The sequence below is a fragment of the Dama dama genome, chromosome 5 (genome assembly GCF_033118175.1).
Source record: "Dama dama isolate Ldn47 chromosome 5, ASM3311817v1, whole genome shotgun sequence".
Lineage (NCBI taxonomy): Eukaryota > Metazoa > Chordata > Mammalia > Artiodactyla > Cervidae > Dama > Dama dama.
In genome coordinates this window covers 15,147,553-15,173,774 of record NC_083685.1, presented here as the reverse complement: position 1 = coordinate 15,173,774, position 26,222 = coordinate 15,147,553, and the positions used below count along the sequence as shown (strand labels likewise).

At 46.8% G+C, this 26,222-nt stretch overlaps 1 protein-coding gene across 1 annotated transcript in view; it reads left to right on the top strand.

Moving 5' to 3' along the window:
* Positions 1-26,222, top strand: part of NOS1 (nitric oxide synthase 1) — a 192,328-nt gene that overhangs the window by 116,027 nt on the left and 50,079 nt on the right. The window contains exons 4-9 of the mRNA XM_061141872.1: positions 14,048-14,176; positions 16,047-16,192; positions 17,494-17,656; positions 18,912-19,003; positions 21,907-22,048; positions 24,929-25,068. Coding sequence (XP_060997855.1) covers positions 14,048-14,176; positions 16,047-16,192; positions 17,494-17,656; positions 18,912-19,003; positions 21,907-22,048; positions 24,929-25,068 — 812 coding nt within the window. The remainder of the gene's footprint in view (positions 1-14,047; positions 14,177-16,046; positions 16,193-17,493; positions 17,657-18,911; positions 19,004-21,906; positions 22,049-24,928; positions 25,069-26,222) is intronic.

The window sequence follows — 26,222 nt, the reverse complement described above, 5'->3', positions numbered from 1 at the left end:
TGCAACTTCTCTTACGAATATGAACAATCTGACCACATTGAGCCTATATTCTTATGGGGAAATAGTCTGCCCAGACTGAGTAACCGCTGCCCCCACTACACAGGGCAGGGACTCGCCAGTTTGCCCCAATCCCCACCACTCTCCAGTATGCCCCTCTCATTACCACCAACTGTTCATTGTCATTTATCATAACATTAGCACTGTTGGTTTTCTTATAATAGTTAGGATAAGTGGTAGGTAGATATGGACCAAGAGATTCACACATTTCAGGGAAGATGAGAAAGATTTCAATGTTTTGTAAGAATAAAGAATATTCTTATGTGTTTGATATGCAACCAAGTGTTCTGTCTCAAGATTACCCAGCTGGCTTTACTGATTTGCCTTACCTACCTGCTCTAGGTATCAGAGTTTATCATCGCTGGCCTGCAGTAACTCCTAAGATCTGTGCTGTAGGGAAGAAGCAGAGGAGGCCTTGACCCCACCAGAAAGACCCTTAATGTCCTGCTGAAATCTGAGCCATTGCAGTCTGATGACTATTTCCTTTCACCTTGGTCAGACAGTGACCAGTTGAAAAATATAACCTTGGACTTCAAGCCTGAGTAGTAGGACTAAATACTGAGGACAGGACAGGGGGGTTAATAGGCCCAGGGACCTTTGTGGGGCATCATGATGAAATGATCAGTGTCTTAGTCTGTCTGGGCTGCTATAACAGAATACCATAGACTGGGTGGCTCATAAACGACAGAAACGTGTTTGTCACTGTTCTGGAGGCTGGCACCAGTAGATCTGACATTCGGTGCAGACCTGCTTCCTGGCTCGTAGACCGCTTTCTTATGACTGTGCTCTCACATGGCAGAAGAGCAAAGGCTCTCTCTGGATCTCTTTTATGAGGGCACTAATCCCATTCATGAGTGCCCCAGCCTCATCACTTCATCATCTCCCAAAGGCCCCACCTCCACATACCATCACATAAAGGTTAAGTTTCAACTGATGAATTTGGTGGAAGGGGGGGACATAAACATTCAGTCCATAGCAATTAGGGGGAGGCACTGAGAACTTGCCTTAAGGCTGCCTCTAAAATGGAAACTCCCATTTCTGTGGAGGAGAAAGGGTGCTGGAGAAAGGGGAAAAAGATAGTCTTCCTGAGGTTAAGACGGCCAAACAGTTTTAGACATGGGAGCTCCTGACATACAGACCAGCAGTGCTTGGACTTACTCCTTGACCGTTATCAAGGAGTAACGTTGCTGTTAGTCTGTGACCCAAAATAAGCTTCAAAATCACTGGCCTGTGAGATTATCCAGGCTCTGCTGTCTGAGACTCAATTTTCCAAATGCCTCTCAGAAATAGAGCGAAAAGGAAGCAGAGACCCAAGTGCTCAGTTATATTGAAGTCCCAGAGCTAAGCAAACAGCTCGGCGACCTCCTGCTAGACACCTCCACAGCCACAGGGCTCAGAAACATTTCCCAGGCGAAGCAAATTAGTAGAAAACCCAATGGGTTTCTTTCTGGCCTGAAAGACTAGCTCCTATGTTCCGCCTCTTCTCTGTCTGCTCAAAGCCACTTTACCTGCAGCGCCTGGAATTGGCTCCCTTCTGTCCAGTTGTAACCCACATTTGCTGATTTTTTAGACATCCAGGGAGGGGGTAGCATTGTTAATAACACAAAGAGAGGCCCAGCTACTACCTGCCAACAGGAGCTGGTGGAAGAGCAGCTGGTCTGCATTTTCCCTGCAAAGACTTGGCAAAAGACAACAGAGCCCAGGGAAAGTGGGAGAGATGCAGGCTAGACATGAGAAAGGACTTCCTGACTCAGACAACTGTTAGGTCCCTGAAGGAATATTATGGTCTGCCCCATTCTCCCTGATACTCTTGTTTGTCCAGATTCAACAGAAATTCAGCCGTAAAAGCACCTTCTCTTAAGTTAGCCTCAGAAATCTGGGATGCACGTCTATACCTAGTGGTCATCTCTCTTGCTGATAGCTTGGGTCAGCAGTGGGTAGAGCCAGTGAGACTCAAATCCCTGGTCACTAGAACATAGTGTGTGAATGACTTGGTGATGCATATCTTTAACATCCCCTGACAAGTTGTATCTGGCCTGCACTGGTGGATAGAATGAATCCATTCACCCATCGCACAAATAGATAGTCACTCAATACTGCCATGTACACAACTCTGGGGTAGAAGCATAGGTGAGCAAACTTTGCCCTCCCTGCCCTAAAGACCTTCACAGATGAATGTGGGGAGATACACACATGGACAGTGCAGTTAATCCTAAAATAGAGAGGGGCACAAGACACTATGAGGCCGTAAATACCTCAGCAGGTATAAGAAAAGATTTACCAGAAGAGGTGACATTTTGATCTGGGTTTTGAAGATCATGTAGGAGTTTGCCTAGAAGAAAGTTGGGGAAAGCATTACAGTTTTCAAAGAAACCGCGAGGGCTGACAAACTATGTTTCTTTTTCTTACTAAGGATTATTATTTGATTGCTGAGGTTGTCTTTGGTGCTAATTCCACCTGAGATACTTTGAGTTTTGACACCATTCTAAAAGCCCCATACATAATAACCCTCCTAAGTGGAAATGTTCCCCTAGATTAGTAAGAAGGTGCTATTTGTTCATTCTTCCCACAAAACCTTAGGATTTGACTCAAGCCCTTCTCTGCTTCCTTTCTTATTAAGCACCTATTTCTCTTGCCTGCCTGATTTGCTTTCCTAAGGAGTGGAACTGTAGGAGTGGAACTGTGTCATGCTTGCAGGTAGAATGTCTATTTTCAGATACAAATTAAGTATCCATCCAACCCTTAGTGAGTGTGAGGGGTCCTCCCTCGGTCTGGGGGAAGTGGCATTTCCATTTGGGTTCTTCTTTCTTGCTTAGCCCATTGCCCCTCTCTCCAGCCTCTTGCTGACAAAGGCAGCCAGATAGTCAAGAGAGATGATTTTCATTTTGAAATCTCCCTGCCCACCCCATCCCCACCACCTCATCAGCAACCTGGCATTTCCTCACCCCTGGGGACATAGGGCTTGTTGCCTTTCAAAATGTCAAAATCTGTTGAGAAGCTTTTCCCTCCTTCCAGGGAAGTATCAGCCTCCTCCACTAGCCTCTCTGCAGAGCTCCAAACTATAAGGCATAAAGGGGAGTGCTTATGGGTTCCCAGTCTTCAGAGGGTCAGAGGTGTCCAGGGCCCCTCTCTTCAGGAGCAAGCATCCCAAGTGGCCAGTGCTGCTGGCTTTGCTGAAGACCGAAAGCAGGCAGCCAGACCCCTCCAGGCTGTGTCTGGATGAAGGCAAACCATTCCAACCCTCTGCTTCTCAGCGACAACCCAGCATGCTTCAGGGAAGCTTTAAGTCAGCCCTGACTCACTGCACGCTAATGATGTCAGGATAAAAATAACAATAACGCTGACAACAATACCACCTTGTGGGGGTGCGGCCGTTCTAATCCCTGGGCTCACTCACAGCACTGGGGGCACGATCTCAGCTCAGGGGTCAACCCAGGTTTGGTCTCCTCCTCCTGGTGACCTTGGTCAAACAGCTGATTAGCATCCACACTGAAGCTCATAGTGGATAATAGGCTCGTGGAGTTGTGAGGAAGAAGATACCATACGAAACAATTGCATCTGCTGTTCGTGATAAGAAATAATATGTGTTAAGCGATGGCAGACATTGTGCCAAGCAGTTTAGATCCACAATCTCATTTAATCTCCAACCCAACCCAATGGAGTACTGTTACTGCTCCCATTTTACAGATGAATAAACTGAGGCCCAGAGAGTTTAATAGCTTGAGGCAGGTCACTTGACTAGTAAGTGGGCAAGATGGGACTTGAACCCAGGCCATAGAGATCTACAGCCCACTCTCAACTCTACAAGGCCTTGCGCAAAATAAGTGCTTCCCCCAAAAGTTCATTATTGTTATTGTCGTTGTTTAGCTGATTATCATATTGCTGATCTAGGCATCATACTGTGTATTTAGGTAAAGGAGTGTTGCTAATGGTTATATTGCTCCTGTGAGGCTGACAGGGCAAGAAGCACTGCCCCATTTTGCAGGTGACACCCTTATGGCCCAGAAAGGGAAGGTGACCACCCGCTGAGTCTTGGTGGCAAAGGCACACCTCTTTCCCTTTATGGCGACATCATCATCCTTGTCAATCATTCAGATCAATGTAGCATTTGGTCTTTATCTTCCGGGGCCAGACTCTAGGAGTATGCAGAGGAGGGAAGCAGTAAAGACCTGCATGGGGGAAAAAAATGGGAACTTCGAGGGCCTGGAGCCCATGCCCAGCTCTGTGGCCTGTCAGTTGTTAATTTAGGGACAGTCACTTTACATCTCAGAGCCTCCATTTCCTCATCTGAAAAATGGGTTACCAGGAGGAGTCCACGAACCGGTGGGTACACAGTGGCCTAGCCTAGAGGAGGCACACAATAGGCATTTAATAAATGTCACTCAAAATGAAATTGAAATCACAGCCCTCGAGTTCAGAACCTAGACATTAGTTCAGAACTGAGACATATTTGTCTCAGTGTCCAGAAACTCCCGCTCCCTAGACAAGCTCCAGGCACAGCCACATACATGGTAGTCAGCACACCGTGATATTTAGGGTTCTGTAGGATCATGCGCGGACATTCCACGCAGAGTGCCCCCTGCCTGGCTCCAGCAGATTCTGTTGGCTGCATTTACGTTGCCTCCTTGGGGGCGCCTGCTCACTGATCCCTGCCCTAAGCCTGTCTCTAAGTACTTGAGAAACCTCCTCTATTTTGAACTTCATTTCTCTCTGTGAGAAAGTGTCCCAATCCCTACTAGAAGCTGCGATTAAGCACTTTTCTGCCCCCAACTGTATCTGGCCAGGTATCCTTGGCCTTGATCTGGCTCATGGCTGAAGTAAGACATTCAGGTCAGATTTTCCACAAAGCATGTTCCACCCCTTCCTCCACCTGTTTGAGGGTTCCTGGAGCACCCTCAAATAGGCACAAAGGATGCTTTCCAGGAATTTATATTGAACAGAGTCCCTCAGTTCCCAGTGGCAGAATCCCAGTCTTGCTGATATTTCACATCCCTCCACCTGGACCATCACCTACCCAGTGACCTCCAGGGTCGTTGCAGGTCATTTAGTCAGGGGACCAGCCTTCCATGTCCTTCTACCTGTTTCCGTCAGAGGCAGGGTGGAACCAGGAAGTAGGGCCTGAATTGACGGGTGTTTGGGTTCAGCCCTGCTGGAATTTCCACATATTTTGCTAACTGTTTATTTTAACAGTGGGCATATTCAGTGCAGGGGCTTCCCAGATGGCGCAGTGGTAAAGAATCTGCCTGCCAATCCAGGAGATGCATGAGACCCAGGTTCCATCCCTGGGTCTGAAAGGTCCTGTGGAGAAGGAATGGCAACCCATTCCAGTGTTCTTGCCTGGGAAATGCCATGGACGAGGAGTCTGGTGGGCTACAGTCCACGGAGTCGCAGAGTTGGACACGACTGAGTGACTGAGCGTGCATATTCAACGCAGACTGTCTGAGTGTTGTCCGAGAAGGACAATGGCATTCTGGTTCGGGAATCAGTGATAGCACTCTGGATGCTCATTCATGGCTTCGAACCATATTCAGATTCTTCCCCTTAATCAAAGCCATTTTTTTCTTCCTCTCTTTACAAATGGATATCAGTTGTCAAAACTCCCTTCACACGAAGACTCTCAGAGCCCCACAGAGCCACAACCCACTTCTATTTTCTGAGGGTCCCGGGATGTTTTAAAAGGTAAAAAGTCTGAAACATTAATCACAAAGCTTGTTGTGCATTTTTTATAATTAAAAAAAAATTTTGGGGGGGTAGAGTTGCCTTACAATGCTGTGTTAGTTTCTGCTGTACAACAAAGCTCTATGTATACATGTATCCCCTCTTTTTTTAATTTCCTGCCCATTTAGGTCACCACAGAGCATTGAGTAGGGTTTATACAGTAGGGTCTCATTAATTATATGTGCTGTACATAGTAGTGTATATACATCAATCCCAATCTCCTAATTTATCCCATGCCCCCCGCTCCCCATGGTATCCATAAGTTTGTTCTCTACATCTCTGTCTCTATTTCTGCCATGCATTTTAAATATTTACATTTAGCAGTTTAATGCTTTTAATAAACACACATAGTACAATGCAATATAAGAGGGATGGGCCCTGAGATACTCACAGGATTTCTCAAAATTATATTCATAGTGCACATATACATTCTGATCTGGTAATGGGATCAGGTTTAAAGTTGTCTAATAATCGAATTCTCTCATGAGGTCATCATGACTGTAAGCATCACCTCATTTGGAGAAAGCATCAACAGTCTAACTTAAAGACCCCTTGGATCCAGTGGTTAAGACCCAGTGCTTCTACTGTTAGGGGCATGAGTTCACTCCCTGGTTGAGGAACTAAGATCCTGCATGCCACAGGATGGCCAAAACAAACAAACAAAAATCCTCATCTCCGGAGGCTCTTGTCTGTGAACCCAGACCATGATGAGTCTGACTCCCAAGCACTCCCTTCTGTAACCATCCTCCATAGAGAACATGGACCATTGAATAGGGGGGAAAGAGAAGAGGGGTGAAGAATAAGCAATTTCAAGCTTCTGTGGAGTTATTATAAAGAATGAATCACTTTAGAAATCATGCTTTGAATACACTACAAGGAAATTATACTCCAGTGTACTTAACACTGTTGGTTAAGTTTTATAAGTAGCAATTTTTTAATTGCATGGATGGGTGCATACCTGCTGGTTTGCAGGCCTGTGGTTCTAGAACCTGAGCTGACGCAGCTCCTAAAAATTACACTTGCTGCTCTAAAAGGTGGTACCCACAGATTGGAGCAGCACTGCCTGGAGCTGCAGCGAAGGAGCTGTGGCATGGTGTGTGGCATCTGGCCCCTGGTGTGGATGGCCCGCTGCCCAGCTCAGCCCCAACGTGCTGCCCTCATTTTACAGCAAGCCAAGCAGGGCAAGTTGCTGCAGGCCTCAGAGGGAGGAGCTGGCGCTAGTACCAACAGAGAAAGAAATAAGAACTGGCTCGCTTTGAACAGGTTTGGGCCTCAGCTCCTGGATTCATCTCTTCGAGCTGTTTTCTAGAGGAAGCACCATAAACTGTGTGGCTTCAACAATCAGAATTTATTGTCTGAGTCTGGAAACCCAAAAGTCTGAGATCAAAGTGGCTACAGAGTTCGTTCCCTCTGAGGGCTGTGAGCAAAGGTTCTGCTCCAGGCTCCTCTCCTTGGCTCGTAGGTGATGGTCTTCATGTTCATGTGGCGTTCTCCTGGTGTACACGTCTGTCTCCTAATTTCCCCCTTTGTGTAAGGACACAAGTCATATTGGATTAGGGCCACTTTAACGACCTCATTTTAACTTAATTGCTTCTTTAAAGACTCCAAATAAGGTCACATTTGGAGATTCTGGGGGTTAGGACATCAAGATATGAATTGGAGGGACATCCTAAGATGTTCTGTGGTGCACAGGTACCTCCCTTCTTCCCTTCTGTCAAGCTCTTGTCCTGATTTCATTGTGACCCTCCTGCCCGCGATTGAAGGACAGGGTGCCTGCACCAAGATTCTGATGTCTAGTGTATATCTTCCAGCCTTAAATCCTCCCTCCACATTCCCCTCACCTTAGCTCCTTACTTCCCAACTTCTGCTAAAAGCCTCACATCCTCCCACTTACCCAGATGGAAAACCTCTGCATCAGTGTTGACTTGTTCTTTTCTCTCCCATCCTCTCAAGCCACAGAGCTCTTGTCCTGCTCCTGACATCCCAACTCCCATCTCCTCCCTTCCTGTCATCTGCTACTGCTGCTGTGTTTTCCACTCTCCTGGCCTCTCAACTGCACTGGTGCAGCAGCTCCCTCCTGGGTCTCTCAGCCTTCACCCTCTCCCTCCTACAGTCCTTGCACTCATGTATTTCCTAAAATGGCTTTGATAAGGCCACCCTCTTCACCAGGCAGCTTCAGGGGTTCTCACTGTCTACTCATTCAAGGTCAAAGCTTTCAGCTTAACATTTAAGGGACTACACAATTTAGAAATACATTTAGGTCTTATATGAAATAGCTCAGGCTGCCACAATAATAGACCACAGACCCAGCAGCTTAAACAATAGAAAATTATTTCTCACAGTTATGGAGGGTAGAGATCCAAAGTCAGGGTACCAAAGTGGTCACATTTGGTGAGGGCTCTCTTCCTGGCTTGCAGACAGCCACCTTCACTGTGTCCTTAAACAGCCTGTGCACTCAGAGAAATGGATGTCTCTTCCTATTCATATAAGACCACTAATCCTGTAAGACTAGGGGCCCACCCTTGTGACCTCATTTAACCATAATTACCTTCTAAAAGCCCTATCTCCAAATATGTCACAATGGGAGTTGGAGCTTCAACATATGAATTTGAGAGGATACAGTTCAGTCCATAGCAGACCTCAAATGTTTGTTGAACAGGTAGTGTGTGCTTGGCACTGCTGCTGCTGCTGCTAAGTCACTTCAGTCGTGTCCGACTCTGTGAGACCCCATAGACAGCAGCCCACCAGGCTCCCCTGTCCCTGGGATTCTCCAGGCAAGAACACTGGAGTGGGGTGCCATTTCCTTCTCCAATACATGAAAGTGAAAAGTGAAAGTGAAGTTGCTCAGTCGTGTCCGACTCAGCGACCCCATGGACTGCAGCCTACCAGGCTCCTCCGTCCATGGGATTTTCCAGGCAGGAGTTCTAGAGTGGGGTGCCATTGCCTTCTCCAGCTTGGCACTAGAGATAGAGCAAAGTGAATGATGTGTCAGCAAAAAGTGGTATCTATATGCAAACATCTATAAAGATATATGTATAAAGAAGATATGATACACACACACACACACACACACACACACATACAATGGAATATTACTCAGCCATAAAAAGGAATGAAATGGGGTCATTTGTAGAAATGTGAATGGACCTAGCTGGAGACTGTCATACAAAGTGAAGTAAGTCAGAAAGGAAAAAACAAATATCATATATTAACACATATATGTGGAATCTAGAAAATTATAGAGATGATCTCATTTGCAAAGCAGAAATAGAGACACAGATGTAAAGAACAAATGTCTGGATACCAAGGGGAAAAAGGGATGGGAGGAATTGGGAGATTGGGATTGACATATATACACTATTGGTAAAGAACCCGTCTGTCAATACAGGAGACATAAGAGATGCAGGTTTGATTCCTGAGTCGGAAAGATTTCTTGGAGAAGGGAATGGCAGCCCTCTCCAGTATTCTTGCCTGGAAAATCCCATGGACTGTAGCCTGCCAGGCTCCTCTGTCCATGGGGTTGCAAAGAGTCAGACACCACTGAGTAACTAACACTTTCACTTTCACATATATAAAACAGATAATGTTTAAGTTAATGGAGACTTAAGTAAGATAGGTTAGCTTTCAGCCACTGGAATTCAATCCTTTTGATCAGAAGTCTGCAAAGTTTTCCTGGAAAGGCGGCAATAGGAAATATATGTGACTTTGTGGGCCATTCCATCTGAATCTTCATCTCAACTACCCCCACTCTGCCACTGTATCTCAAAAGCAGCCATAGACAATATGGAAACAAATGACGGTAGCTGGGTGTCAATAAAACTCTATTTACAGACACTAAAATTCAAGCATCATATAACTTTCACATGTCGTGGAGCATTATCCTTCTTTTGACTGTTTTATTCAACAAGTTTAAAATGGGAAAACCATTCTTAGCCCATGGGCTATACCAAAAGAGAGGGTAGACCAGATGTGGCCCATGGGCCGCTGTCTGCAAACCCCTGCTTCAGAGCATGCCGCTGTAAGATGCTGCTGCCAAGAGAGTGGGGATCGCGGTAGAGCCTCGAACACAAGTCCATAGCACACGGTAGGTACTCATTGTGTATTTGCTGAAAGAGAGAAAGAAGGGAGGCATGGAGGGGGTGTGGAAATCAAGTTGCCAGTGATCCTACAAGCTGAATTCCTGGCTCAGAGCCCAAGGCTGACAACACCTCACCTGCTATCTCCTCTTGGGCTGCAAGATCATTTCCTTCCATTTCCCCAGGACCTCTCTAAAGACTCCCAGAGTGAAGAGGTGTTGACAAAGCCTTTGAAACGCCCAGGAGCTCAGAGCCTACTTTGCAAATTTAGAAGCAGGCACCGAGGATTCCTCCTGTTGAACCCACTGAAGTCGAGTCAGTGTCTCCCACCACCTGAAAAGTTTCCATTGTCTACCCTGAACACAAATCTAGGGAAGAACACACTCTGTTCCCAAGTCTGCTTGTGCCATGTCGCCAGCCTAACAACCCACGAGTGCCACTATCCTGAGTTTTTAGACCAAGCACTTCAGTCCCCACTCAGAAAAGTCATTTGCATCCCCCACGCCAGGCCCCCGACTGCTATATTAATCTCCCCGTTTGTCCCCTCCTGAGTCATCTAATATTACTGCTGGCTAATTAAAACATCAAAACCCAAGTACAACAGCCCTGCCAGAGGCCTCCTAATGCCTGGTTTCAAGTGTGCCCTTCACAGCCTGGGGTGGAGAGTGGCATGGCTCATGCCCGGGCCCCCAATTAGTTGTCTTGTAATGACCCCCCCTCGCACATCTGGACCCTCAACAGATGGCCTCTTTGATTGCCTGTATCTCGCTCCATCCGCCCTGCCTGTGAAGACTTCCGGCTTCCTCCCACCTTGTCAGGGTCCCCCCACCCCTGCCTTCTGCCCCTCTGTCACCCCCACGGGCCCTGGGCCTGACCCCAAATGCCAACACCACGTCTGTTATCCCCACTCTGGGACTGCAGCTGCTCCTCAAACTCTGGGGTGTCAAGAGAGAGTTTCTTTACTGGCTAATGGATGCCCAGTATTTAGGAAGGATGGCTACAGTGCCTCCCATATGGACAAGGTAGGATTTTATTTTCCTAGGGATGCAGATTGCCGGCATGATCAGAGGAATTTGTCACCACAAAGGCCCACCTAGAGGCGACCTCCATCACCTGGACATCTGCTGGGAGAGACAGGAGTAGAAATAGAATCCTAAATAAAGAAGTTCAGGATGTCTAGACAGGCCTTCAAAGGAAGTAGAGTCGTCTGTACATGGCTTCATGTGGGGACATAAGTAAAAGAACTTAAGAGTTTAGTGGGATAGAAGGGCAGATAGGGAATGGAGGGGAGAATTCATTCAAATCCTTCTCCTGCTCCCAGGGTGATAGTGCAGTAGTAACAATTAAAGCAGTAGTAGTCGTAACAGGGCTTCCCAGGTGGCGCTAGTGGTAAAGAACCCACCTGCCAATGCAGGAGACGTAAAAGACATGGGTTCAATCCCTGGGTCGGGAAGATGCCCTGGAGGAGGGCATGGCAACCCACTCCAGTATTCTGGCCTGGAGAATCCCCACGGACAGAGGAGTCTTGTGGGCTGTAGTCCATGGGGGCTGCAAAGAATTGGACATGACTGAAGTGGCTTAGCACGCAAGCACAGTTGTAATAGGACTGCAAGTTGTACTAGCAGTAGAATAATGACACCAACAATGATGAGGAGTGGCTAACATTTAGGAGGCTGTTGCAATCACCCAGATGAAAGATGGTGGAAGCTTGGATAGAGGGCTACACAGTAGATGGAGAGAATGAGGATTCTGGAGCTATTGAGAAGGCTAAATGGATGGCAGTCAGGGGGGGTCTGGGTGTGGGGGATAAAGAAGATGATGTTCAGGACAGTTCCTTCCTGTGGCGTGCACAGGTGGTGGGTGGATGTTGGTACCCAGTGCTGAGATGGGAGCCACTGGGGACAACCAGGCCTGGAGGATCATGAGTCACAGGACCTTCCTTTTGTTCTCTGTTCTCGCTCCCTGCACTGTGTTGGCAGTCTTCAATGGTGGCATGCTGCCACTTGCCTCCCGTTCCCCAAAATCCAACATGGTGGCACAGATGCTTTAGCATACAGCTCCACTTGCAGAAAGGTGGCTATGCCTCTCACTTCTCTACCAGCAAGACTCTGCTCCCTCTTCTTTACCTGATTAACAGGCCTTGACTTAGAAGTCAAATGACCCTGGTCAGATGCCCCTTCTGTGTGCTTCACAGTCCCCTGCACACTGCCAACATCCCATGTTATGATACCCATTTCATTCAACTATAGTAGTTGATTTAATCATCATCCCCATTGGGCTACATAAACTCCATGAGGGCACAGATCATGTCTGTTGTGTTTGTTACTATAGCCCTTGCCCTTACTGACTTGCCTGGAACATAGGAGATACTCAGTAAACCTGTGCTGGGTGAATGAATGAATGAATGAGTGAGTGAGTGAATTGTACATGATGGCCAAGAGGCAGAGTGGTCAAACAGTGGAGGGCATGGTTTGAAAGCCAGACTGCCGGGATTTGACTCCTGGCTCCAGTTTATTAGTTCTGTGATCTTGTTCAACTTAGTTAACTTCTCTGTGCCTCAGTTTCCTCATCTGTAAAATGGGCATGATAAGGTTGTTGCTTGGCACATAGCGGGTGTTCAGTGGATGTTAGTTTTCAGTAGTTGTCCTTCAGGGTTCTCTGTGATTTCTGTCCCAGACTTAACCCAATTCAGTCCTAATTCATAGCTCTCTCACCAGCCTGAGCACCTCCATGCTGATGAGATGTGGATCCTGCCCCCTTTCTGACTTCATCTCCTTTGTATTCATTCACACTCAAACACCTCAGCCACACTGGCCTCCTTGCTGGTCCTTTAAACTTACAAGCTCATCCCTAGCTCAGGGCCTTTGCATGTGCCTTTCCCCCATTCCACTTTTTCACCATTACTTCTCTCTATATTATATTCTTATTACCTCCTTAAATTATATCATCCATGTATTACTTATTATTTATCTCTACTTCTCCAAAAACAGTGCTCCAGAATAACAAGGATCCTGACTGCTTTGTTCACCTTGGTGTCCCCGGCACCTAGCAGTGCCTAGCACATAGTAGATGCTCAAGAAATACAGTTTGAATGTGTGAATACCCTGGCTCTAGGTCACTGCCCACTGCGCTACTCTTTGGCATGAGTGTCACTCAACACTGTTTCATCCCGTCCCCTCCCTTGCTCAGCTGTTGCATCAGGGTATACCTGATGCCTCTCCCTTAGAATTGCTGATGCCTGTCTAATGCACAAGCACACCTCTCTCCAGGCTGGTAGACGCCCACTCAGAAATACCTAAGAACAGAAGGTGATCCTTATCAGTGAGGCTTAAAATGGATGGGCAATATGTGTCAGCCAGGCCTCTCCCCTCTCACCTACTGGGCAGTTTGCTTACAGAGGTGAAGACAGATGGGGGACTGACGATGTGCAAGATGGCTAGGATAGTATGTGCAAAGGCCCTGAGGCAGGGACATGCTTGGCCTTTTTGAAAAACAGAAACCTGAAATTGGAGGAAGGTATTCTATGCTTCCAGGGCTTTCCAGGTGGTGCAGTGGTAAAGAATTCACCTGCCAATGCAGGCAACCAGAGTGCAGTCCCTGGGTCAGGAAGATCCCCTGGAGAAGGGAATGGCTACCCACTTCAGGATGCTTGACTGGAGAATCCCATGGACAGAGGAGCCTGGCGGGACAGGCCATGGGGTCACAAAGAGTCAGACATGACTGAGCATGCTGTGCTTCAAACCTTTCTCACTTAAACTTCTTGTTTTCCCAGTATTTGCCCAAAATGGTGAGTTTGGACTATGGCAGGATGGCCCAGAAATCCAAGTAACTTGACCCAACCTCAGGTTTGATTCCTCAGCCCTGAGGGCTGTTACCATAGTTCTTTCAGTCACTGATTCATTCAACAAGCATTCACTGAGTCCCAGCTATGTGCCAGACCCTGTCCTAGAGGCCAGAGAGACCAGCTTTTGAGCTCCTGACCCCTCTCCCCAGGACAGATCCTGAGACCTTCTTCCATGGCACCTCCTTCTGTATAAGGAGAGGGACCAGGTCCCAGTCACCTTGCACGTGTCCACCCCAGAGAGTCACAGACAGGTGGTGACTAGGGGCAGAGTCCAGGAAGAACACCACCTCTTCCCACCCCAGTGGAGACAATCTTCCAGTGCCTAATATGCCATCTTCATTCTCTCCTCCAGCCCCCTGCCTCGGGAAAACAGTCTCCCACGAAGAATGGCAGCCCCTCCAAGTGCCCTCGCTTCCTCAAGGTCAAGAACTGGGAGACCGACGTGGTTCTCTCTGACACCCTCCACCTCAAGAGCACGTTGGTGAGTATCCCAGCACGGCGGGAGACCAGGCTTTTCTCAACCCCAGCAATATCCACGCATGGGATGGGATCATTCTCGTTATGGGGACCATCCTGTGCATCGTGGAATGTTGAGCATCACCCCTGACCTGTGCCCACCAGATGCTGGTTGTGACAACCAAATCTGTCTCCAGATATTACTAGATGCCCCCTGGGTGGGAAATCCACCCCTGTTTGAGAACCACTGGTGGATACTTACCTGTGCAAATACTAGTTATTTCTGTCCCCTGTACCCAAAAGGGGATTGCTGCTCCTAAGTACATTCTTTTTACATCTCACAATCCAACCACTGATGGAGTTTTGAACAAACTCTTCTTAGTTATCAATCTGTCCTCTAAATTTTTATGTATTTTAAAGTCAATCAATCAATCAGTTTCTTTATATTGTAGAAAGTGGGCTTCCCTCATAGCTCAGTCAGTAAAGAATCTGCCTCCAGTGCAGGAGACCCAGGTTCTACCCCTGGGTTGGGAAGATCTCCTGGAGAAGGAAATGGCAACCCACTCCAGTATTCTTGCCTGGAAAATCCCATGGACAGAGGAGCCTAGTGGGCTGTAGTCCATGGGGTCGCAAAGAGTCGGGCATGACTAAGCAACTAACACTTGGAGGAATGTTGTATCAGTTAGCTATCACAGTGTAACAAACCACCCCAAAATTAGTGACCTAAAGCAACTACTACTATTATTTTCTAAGACCTACAGATTGGCAGGGTGGTTCTCATGCTTCTGCTGATCTCATGCTTCTGTGATTATCCTGAGGGGTCAGCTCTGGGCAGGCTGAGCTAGGAGGGCCTTGGCTGGGATAAGTCAGCTCTGTTCCATGGGGCCTCTCAGCCTCCAGTAAGGTAGCTTGGTCTCCTCCATACACTGGATGCAGGGTCCTGAGAGAATGAGCAGAAACATGTAAGAATCAGAATGGGCACAATGTCACCTCTGCCATTTTCTGTTGGCCCAGACCAGCTCAGATCCAAAAGGAGAGGGAGCAGGCTTCTCCTCTTGATGAGAATTGCTGTAAAGTTACATAGTAAAGGGCATGAATAGATGGAGGGAAAGAATTGGGGCTATTTTCTGCAATCAACATCCCATAGACCTGTTCAAAAGAGCTATTGTAATCACTCTATTAGTCCTTCTTGATCAAAATGGGGTCAAAAAATAGTTGGGAGGGGTCTCCCCTGATGGCCCAGTGGTTATGACTCTATGCTTCCAGTGTAAGGGACATGGGTTTGATCCCTGGTTGGCAACTATAAGATCTTACATGCCGCATGGTGCAGCCAAAAAAAAAAATTTTTTTTTTAAATATTGAGAGATTCAACATCAGTGGTTCTGATTCCCAGAGAATGACAGTCATAAAGCCCCTCTCCTCACCCCACCTCATTGAGTAGAGCAAATAATTACAGAACCTTAAAATGCTGGTTAGGGCTTCCCCTAACTCAGATATGACTCAGATGGGAAAGAGTCTGTCTGAAATGCAGGAGACCTGGGTTCGATAGACCTAGGTCAGGAAGATACCCTGGAGAAGAAATGGCAACCCACTCCAGTATTCTTGCCTGTGGAGAATCCCATGGACAAAGGAGCCTGACGGACTACAGTCCATGGGGTCGCAAAGAGTTGGACACGACTCAGTGACTAACACACACGCTAAAATGGTGGTTATCTTTTCCTCACCTGAGCTAATCACCAGGTACAACAGTGACTGGAAGCTGATATGTGAGAAATTCACTTTGGGAATTAAAGGCCAGGGAAACTCTACCACGAATGTCAGAGCCAAGTCCTCAGCCCTACACATGCCACACTTGGGTGAAGCTAAGTAATGGCCCAAACCTCTTTTCCTTCCAGGGAACAGGATGCACTGAGCACATCTGTATGGGGTCTGTCATGCTCCCTTCTCAGCAAATACGAAAGCCTGAAGACGTCCGCACAAAAGAACAGCTCTTTCCTCTTGCCAAAGAGTTCATTGATCAGTACTACTCATCAATTAAAAGGCAAGTTCATGTCTACACTGGGGAGCCCCAGTACTGGGTACAAAGACTTCAGGTCCAACTCTGCTCAGTTGAACCAAGACTGAGCATAGCACCTCTGCCCGCCGTGCACAAAGGTGGAAAATTGAGCCTGATCATGTACAAGGGCCAGATCTGGCCCCTAGAAATGTTTTTGTTTAGCCTGAAGAGTGTCTCTTAAATTTGAAACTCTTCAAGCAGTTTCACACCTGGGTATATTCCCTCAAGAAACTCTCACACTTGTTCACAAGAAGGTCAGCATAAGAATGTTCACTGAAGCATAGTTATTATAGGAAAAAATGAAATTAAGCAACCAGCTGGAAATGACCTCAACTCCATTGTTAGGAGAATGTGTAAGTGAACTGTGGCAGTTTCTGTAATGGAATATTATACAGCTATGAAAATGAGCAAGTGAAAGCTCTGTGTGTTCATGGAAATGAAGCTCACAAATAGCTTTGAGCAAAGGGAAGAAAAGATAGATACATCCTACTCAATTAGATACAGTGTATCTATTATAGAAGATAGATTTAGGACAGCACCATTCATAAAAATAATACTATACATGATTTAGGGGGATATATACTGGGCTGGCCAGAAAGTTCATTCATTTTCCCATAACATCAGAAAACCTGAACAAACTTTTTGGTCAACCCAATGCACAAGTGTCAAAAATCTAGACAAAAGCAAAAGAATGCTAAATGCCACATTCAAAATAGCAGCCACTTCTGGAAAGAAAGTGAGCTATGGTAAGGAGTAGTCCCCAAGGAATTATAAAATATTTTCTTGTTTATTAATGATTTCTCAGGCTTGGGATACCGATGTTCATTATATTATTTTCTATACCTTTTGTCAGCCTGCAACTTTTCATAAGAATTTTTTTAACTTTCTCAAAGTGAATTTAATTAAAAACAAATTTAAAATTTTGTTTAGAAACAGGAAGAGTTCCCTTAAAAAATCAGATTCCCAGTTTCTCTTGAAAGAAGACCTGGCAGTACCGGCCCCCGGTCAGACAGCAGCGGTCTGGAACAGAGTTGAGACTGCCCTCTGTGGACTAGTCTTGGGCTGGCCTGCTTGCCACAGTCCCCACCCAGCCAGTTCAGTCCCATGTTCGGACCTGTGGAGGCATTTGAATTTGCCAACCTTTGCTTTATGCACAAACTATCATGTCCGGATATCAATTCAGACTCTCCGTGGCTTCTGGCCTCCTGTAATAGCTCACTCCTTCCACCAACCTCTAATTGAGGAGAGAAATTTAATGCTCCCATGTCCCTTCCCTCTTCCCTCAGGTTCGGCTCCAAAGCCCACATGGAGAGGCTGGAAGAGGTGAACAAAGAGATTGAAACCACCAGCACCTACCAGCTCAAGGACACAGAGCTCATCTACGGGGCCAAGCACGCCTGGCGGAACGCCTCCCGCTGCGTCGGCAGGATCCAGTGGTCCAAGCTGCAGGTGGGCAGTCAGGCTCAGATATTGTGAAGAGCCCTTTGGTGGGGGCTGGTGCGGGGGAAATGAGCTTTAAAAGGGGTCAGCTTCTACCGAGGGCCCTTGGTGACCATGGAGAGCTATCAAGTGGTCATCATGGGGTCCCAGATTCTCAGATCATGACCAAATCTGGCTTGTAGTCATGTTTTATTCAGCCAAAGCAATCTTTTTTAAAACCTGAATTTGACGTCTCTAGGTAGGGCTTATACTCTCCAGGTTACCACAGACCCCATTCGTCCCTTTTGTCTTACACCTACTCTCATTCCTTATTTATGTTATTTGCTTACTCCCTGAAAGCATTAGATTCTGCATCTCCTGATATGATTTTTTTCCCTTGGGGAATATTTGTAAGTTGGAGATAGATTAGTTATCAGTCTCAGAGAGAGTTTGTCTGATTTTTGTTTGTTTTATTTTTAAGTCCCTGTTGTGTTGTTCAGTCACTAAGTCTTATATGACTCTTTGTGACTCTATGGACTGCAGCACGTCAGGCTTCCCCGTCTTTCATTACCTCCCGGAGTTTGCTCAAACTCACGTCCATTGAGTCGATGATGCCATCCAACCATCTCATCCTCTGTTGTCCTCTTCTCTTGCCCTCAATCTTTCCCAGCATCAGGGTCTTTTCCAATGAGTCATCTGTTCTCATCAGGCAGCCAAAGTACTGAAGCTTCAGCTTCAGCATCAGTCTTTCCAATGAATAGTCAAGGTTGATTTCTTTTAGGATTGACTGGTTTGATCTCCTTGCTGTCTAAGGGACTCTCAAGAGTCTTCTCCAGCACCACAATTTCAAAGCACTGATTCTTCAGCCCTCAGCCTTCTTATGGTTCAACTCTCACACCCATACATGACTACTGGAAAAGCCATAGCTTTGACTATATGGACCTTTGTTGGCAAAGTGACAAAGTCCCTAATCCCTAGCAACCTCACAGGAGATACAGGCAGTCCATTACAAGTCACTCCTCTGCTCAGCATTCCTTTCCCATGTTCACTTACACCCCATGCCTACTTTTAGGGGATTTTTTTCCTGGTTTGATTAGCCCATGGTTATTAGATTATAAAAAGATACTATAAAACACAGGGTGGAGGCTCAGTAATGAAATGCTCACAACCCCAATGGGGCAGCAACTGGGGTGGGCTCTGGGTGCTTCTCCAATGAGAGGGCTGCCCTGGGCAGGGCTGAATGGGGAAAGAGGAGGCAGTCGTTCCCACAATGTACCCCTTACAGGTGTTTGATGCCCGAGACTGTACCACTGCTCACGGGATGTTCAACTACATCTGTAACCACATCAAGTATGCCACCAACAAAGGGAACCTCAGGTGAGCCAACCAGCTTGGGGAAAGGGAATCTGACGTCCCCACGGTGTTGACCCTTGAGTCTGGAGTTGGCTCCCCTGCCATGGAAATGCTCCCCCTCTTTCCTCGGGGCCAGTGCCACATGGGGAGAGGTGGCCTGGCCTCCTCATTCTGACCTCCATGTGCCTTCTCTCCCGAGAGACACAGACTCCCCTGTGGTTTGCAGAAGTATAGCAACCACAGTCACGTTCATCCCACAGTTTAACATCAGCCTCTAGAGGAAGCAGAATGAGAAGTTTCAGATTCCCAGGAAGAGCAAAACCCCCTTGCTGGTGGTGACCCGCTTTCACCAGCACCTGCTCTTTTGCCTAGAGCCACCCCGAGGTCCCCTGGGTTTCAAACGCAATGTGTTTTCCCTTTGCTGTGGGGATCACCATTTCTGGTTTCACCAAGCTGAGCCACATCTGGGACTTCTGTTACCTCCCACCAAGAACAAAGCTGCAGGGTGCAGGCCAAAGCAGACAGGCGCTGATGTGAGCTGGTGGCTTCCACACTGGCAAGTCTCAGCTGGGAGAAGAGCAGCTGAGAAGGAACAGCTGAGGCCCCGCAGACAGTCGGTGACACTTGTTAATCGTACTCCCTCAGTCCTGCCCCTGCATCTGTTCCCAGCAGCTGAGGACCAGCCTCACCTTGGGGCTGCACAGGACCACTGCAAAGATATTCCCACAAGCCCTTGGGCTATGCTGAGCTCATCCGTGAAGTGGCTTATTGGCATTAAGCATGGCTTTTCTTGGGCATGTCTCTTCCTTGAGAAGGAAATTGTGTTTGCCGCCTGGGCCCACCAGTGGGAAAAGAGCCTGTCATTTAAGGCCTGCTGGGGAAATTAGTATTCAGAAATTTTCCCAAAAAGACCTTGCCCCTCAGAGAACAACAAAGAACCCCTCTCAACTGCATATCCTAAGCGTTAAAGTATGGCCTAGCCAAGGTCTTGGCCTCAAGGAGCTTGTGAGTTATTTTGAAAGTTTTCAAATGATGCTGTGATGGAGTGATTTGGGACAGGGGTCACCAGAGGCCAAACAGTGCACCTTTACTTTTTTCAATTTTCTTTTGGTGGAGGTCTAAATGAGATCTTCTATTGATGAAATATTCAGCTGATTCTTTTTTTTTTTTTAACAAGTTTTAAACTACACATCTGGACACAATGAGAGGCCATAAGAGGATGTATGCCATATATAGAAATAATCTAAAATAAGAGAGGAAGGTAGGCAAGTGGGAGGAAGGGAAGGAGAGAGATGAAATTTAAACAGGAAGGGCATTTGACTTGCCGTTTTGTGACAAGCTCAGGAGACTTGGGAGATGGGAGGTGTAAAGCTGTCCCGTGTCTTCCTCTGGGCTCATTCTTGCACAGAGTAAGCATCCCATCCCACTGCGTGTGATTCTGAAGTTTCTAAACATACTTTTAAAATATATGTAAACAAACAAAAACATGTGTTATCTGCTGCTCAGCCAAACAGCCATGTGTTTTAACACTGGAGGGAAATGCTGACAATTTGACTCAGTCTGTGTTCGTCTCCAATATGGCACCCTTGCCAAGAGATTCTTAAGAGCGTCTTTGGCTCTCTGTGACTTCGCCTTCAGCCTGGATTCCAGATTCACCCCAAGGTGTGACACACCACTCCCTGCAGAATTAAATGAGATAGGATCTTGGGCAGACAGCGAGACCTAAATGTGCTCACAAAGGAGGGCCTAGGAACCAGAAAAGACAGGTGATGCTGTGTGAAGAAGGCAGATTTGAGTTGGGCCTTGAAATCAGGTACATGACGGCAGAAACGGACTCCACGCAAGGCAGGCAGCAGGAGTAGGGCTCCAGGGCACGATATGAATGGGAGCAGATCTGTGAGCATGGAGTTGGACCTACAATGTCACCCCCATGTTGACATAAGCCAGGGCATGGCTTCCATAGCCTTGGGTTTGGTCCATGGATGGAACTAATGAGTCCAAGTAACAAGAGCTCCTGACAGGAGATAACACTAAACCAATCTTTTTTTTTTTCTTTTTTTTTTTTTTGGCCATGCTGGCTCTTAGTTGTGGCATGTGGAATCTAGTTCCCTGACCAGGGATTGAATCCAGGCCCCCTGCTTTGGGCACATGGAATCTTAACCACTGGACCACCAGGGAAATCCTTACTTTGAATCACTTTGTGAAAAAGTTACTCTCCTTTCCATATTTTTCAGTCTTTCTGATGGTGCCAAAGAGAATAAGGCATCATTAACATCTCTCCAAACTGCTGGTCTCCCTTCTAACAAAAAGAGGGCAGGGCTCCAGTGAGCTGCCTTCTGCAGGCAACAACATCTTTCTACAGTTTAATAATAATACAGGGTCTCACAGTTGCCTGTTTGGGTGAGTGAGGCCAGGGGCAGTCTTCACTTTTTTTAAGTCAATAAATATCAGTACAAATGAAAGTTGATCTCCTATTAATCATAAATCTGTAGAGGGGGTGAGCAACTGGGGCAATAATGATGGTAAAAGAAAGACTGAAACTGGGAATCAGTGGTAAGTTCTTAACAGGAAACAGAGTCTGATGATTTTTTCTCCCCCTGAGGATTACCTGCTGCAAAAGAACTTTCTGGAAAAATGGCCCAAGTCAAGATTGTTCAAAAGACTCCAGTTGGAGAAGCATTCTGTTTCCTTCTGTGAGCTGGCCCAGGGCATCCCTTCCTCCCCCCTTCCTCACCTAGTGGTCAGTGGAGGGACAGAACAAAGTCCCACCCCTTCCAACAACTGCTCCATGGGCCCTGGGGGCCTCAGAGCAGATGGGGATCTACCCTGAGCCTTGTGCACCATGGACCTGAGCAGCTCTTCTTTTAGTCTTTCTCCAAAGTGCAAGCCCAGCCCCGATGCCAAATGTCCCCCTCTCTCCACCACAGATCTGCGATCACCATATTTCCCCAGAGGACCGACGGCAAGCACGACTTCCGTGTTTGGAACTCTCAACTCATCCGCTACGCTGGCTACAAGCAACCCGACGGCTCCATCCTGGGGGATCCAGCCAACGTGGAGTTCACGGAGGTACGTGCCCCCACCCCTCCCCCACACAGACTCTCATCCCCCAAACTCTCTTTATCCACAGACTTTTCTTGTTTAACATCATCAGAGAGAGAGTAGGCAGTAGGTGCAGATTACTCACCTCCAGACCTCCTGCTGTGTCTGCCTGCCTCCAGTCCAGCTGGTTCTGTTACAGCTGGTCGTTTTCATGTCATTATGTCACCCAGACCTCATGATGGGAACTGTTGTCCCATTTCACAGATGAGTAGACTGAGTCCCACTCAGACTGGCCAAATGCATTATCCAAGGCTCCTGCACTAGCAAAGGGAAAGCCAGAAGTACAAGCCAAATCTCCTGCCTTCCCCTGGGAGGAGGGGAACTAATAAGTGGAAGTCATATCTAGCATCATCTTTTCTTTTTTAAAAAATACTTCTTTATTTGGCTGCACCAGTCCTTCGTTGCTGCATGTGGGGTCTTTTAGTCGACGTGGACTCTTAAGCTGTGGCATGCAAACTGTTAGTTGCGGCATGTAGGATCTAGTTCCCTGACCAGGGATTGAACTCGAGCCTCCTGCCTTGGGAGTGCAGAGTCCCAGCCCTCTTTTCTGAGTGAGGTATATGTCAGCCTCGTCCCCTTCATCCTTTCGTTCATGTCTCTCTACAGCATTGCTGCCCACCCTCCCAACCCCTCTCCGGATGAACTTGACTCTCCAACACCCCACTATTGCTGGCAGCCCACGTCAGTTCATACAAGCCCCTGGGAACACGAACACCACCTTCTCCCCATCCAGGTTCCTTCCAGGTGGTGGTGTACACAGGTAGCACAGGTACGGCCTGGAAGCTTCCAGCACCTGCGCCCACAGGAGGTATCATAGGCTGACCCCACTCCTGGAGCACCTCAGGCATACAGGCCTGGTACCCCCTTTTACTTGTCACCCACTCAGCCACCATTCTGCTTCATCCTTGTTCTTTCCTCAAACCACCCTCATGCCTCACCCCAGTACCTTCCCCATGAGGGAGCTGCCCTCCATCCTCTTGGCTGCCAACTTCATTTGCAGGGAGCTTTTCTTGTTAAGATGTTATTATCCTGGGAAGGGGGTTGTGAGCAGGGCGACCAGGAGCCACACCTGCGCCATTTAGCCTCGGCCAGACTCTCTGCTCCAGCTGGCTGAGCTCTAACTGTATACTTGGCTCACCCTGTCCTTGTGGCGGCCAGGACAGACATGCCACAGCCTCGTCCTCTCCTGTCTCCAGGAACCTCACTGACACCACATGCTCTCCCAAACCCACACTTCTGCGCTTCCTCTGTCCACCAGCCCAGCAGAGGGAATCACCCCAAACACAACCACATAACTGTAACTTTCGAAAGCCCCAGCATGGCAGCCACTGGCCGCACCTAGCCAGTGACCACATGAAATGCTGTGAGTCCAGATGGAAATGTGCCCTAAGTGTAAGGCACACAGTCTGCAAGATGGAGAACAAAAAAAGAGTGGAACGATCTCATTAGTAATTTGTATCTTGATTACCTGAAAAATATGAAAAATAATGTTGTGGGTAATATGGGACTAATTTATTTCTATTTATTAATAAATTAATGCATTTATTGTATTAACACATATAGTTAATTTTATGTTAAATATCTTTAAATATATTATTTATCATTAATCAGTTAATGGTGTTTTAATTATATATATTTTATTTTTTATTGAATTAATATTTTCATATCTAATTTTAGTGCCAAATATACTGTTAATAAGGTTTCCCTGGTGGCTCAGAGGTAAAGAATCTGTCTGCCAACGCAGGAACCACGGGTTCTATTCCTGGGTTGGGAAGATCCCCCAGAAAACGAAATGGCAACACACTTCAGTATTCTTAGCTGGGAAATCCCATGGACAGAGGAGAATGGTGGACTACGGTCCATGAGGTCACAGAAGAGTCAGATACAACTTAGTGACTGAACCACACCACGTGTGTGTGTGTGTGTTTGTATGTGTGTGTGTGTGCACGTGTGCACTTGCACACTTCTGCACCTGCTCAGTCATTCAGTCGTGTCTGAGTCTTTGTCTCCTGCATTGGCAGGTGGGTTCTTCACCACTGTGCCCCTATTAGAATACTAATATTATAGTTTATAGTTATATATGCTATCAATATCATATATATTTATATATCATTAATATTTTATATAAATATTAATAATATAATATTGATAATACTATTTTAACATGTGGTTATATTATTCATATTTTATATTAATGTTTTAGTATAGTGTTAATAAATTACTACTACTATTTATATAATCAATATCATGCTATAATTAATAACTAATTAAATATTATTGAAATTAAAACAATTTCAAATGAATATATTATTTGAATTTATCTTTGCCTGGTTTTGCTTTAGGGTTTTGGGGTGTCTTTTTAATACGTTTTAAAATGTGTCTGCTAGAAAATTTTAAATTACTTGCATGGCTGGCTTTATATTTTCGATGGACAGCTGCTTTAACAGGTGCATTTTTCTGTGGTCATTCTGAGAGATCTGCCCTCATCCAATTTGGTAGATTTTCTTCATGTCTTTGCACTCAGGGCACCGAGTGCAAATACTTCCAATGCAAGTGTCAGTTCAATCCTTGCTCTGGGAGTTCCCAGAGGGCAGGGAAGGCCCGGAAAACATCACCAAGTGAGGGGCCGGAGGACAGGTTTGTCTTCCATCCCGTGGAAGAACGGGAAGTTGTACTAGTTACGGGATGATGTCAGGGAGAACTTCATGAAGGAGGTGGCCTGGCCTGGAGCCTCCAGAGGAAGGGGCCGCTGGGGGGCGGGCCCTGGGACCTCGGCCCCTCCCCTCACCGCTGTTGCCTCTGGAGGGCCTGGGGCTCAGTGGTTTGACCTGGTGGCTTGGCTTGCAGATCTGCATACAGCAGGGCTGGAAACCCCCACGAAGCCGCTTTGATGTCCTGCCGCTCCTGCTCCAGGCTAACGGTAACGACCCAGAGCTCTTCCAGATCCCTCCAGAGTTGGTGCTGGAAGTCCCCATCAGGCACCCCAAGTAAGAGGCCTGGCGTGGGGAGGGGAAGGGGGAGGGAGTTTACCCAGTGCCCCTCTCTACCCAGTACCCCTCTCTGCCCAACCCCGGAGCCCCCTCCTGTCTCTCCAGCCCAGACAGAGGCTGAAAGGGGGTTTTGGTTCCTATCCTCACCATGGGGCCAAGGCAAGGCAGGTTCCCTCGAGATCAGTAATTCCTCCTTCACCATCCGAGGGACCATCATATTTTCTGAATCAAAATCCCCCTCCTTATAAGTCACATAGAGAAAGACAAATACTATATGATATCACTTAGGTGTAGAACCTAAAAAATACAACAAGCTAGTGAATATAACAAAAAAGGAGGAGATAGAGAATACAGATATACAGAATATAGAGAATACAGATATAGAGAATAATAATAATAATGGTCCCAGTGGGGAGATGAAATAGGTGAGGGGCAGTAGAGGTTAGGGGATAAAGAGGTAAAAACCATTATGGATAAAATAAATAAGCTCCAAGAATATATTGTACAACATAGGGAATATAGCCAGTGCTGTGTGCTTAGTCACTCAGTCGTGTCCGACTCTTTGAGATCCGTGGACTGTAACCTACCAGGCTCCTCTGTCCATGGGATTCTCCAGGCGAGAATACTGGAGTGGGTTGCCATGCCCTCCTCCAGTGGATCTTTCCAAGCCAGGGATTGAACCCAGGTCTCCCACATTGTAGGCAGATTCTTTACTTTCTGAGCCACCAGGGAAGCCCCAACATAGCCAGTATTTTACAACAACTATAGATGGAATGTAACCTTTAAAAATTGTGAATCACTATATTGTACACCTTAACTTATATAATATTATATATCAACTATACTTCAATTCTTTAAAAATTTCCCTCTTTACCCCACCCCTTTTAAGCCATCAACCTAGACCTATCCATTTTCCAACCCGAAGGGCTGAAGTTGGAGAAGGCAATGGCAACCCACTCCAGTGTTCTTGCCTGGAGAATCTCATGGACAGAGTAGCCTGGTGGTCTATAGTCCATGGGGTCACAAAGGGTCAGACATAGGACTAAAGCGACCAACATACACACACACACACACAAGGGGCGAAAGAGCAGAAGCACTTCCTGTATTGTTATGGGTGCAAATTTTAAATAGAGGGAAGCATTGAAAACTAT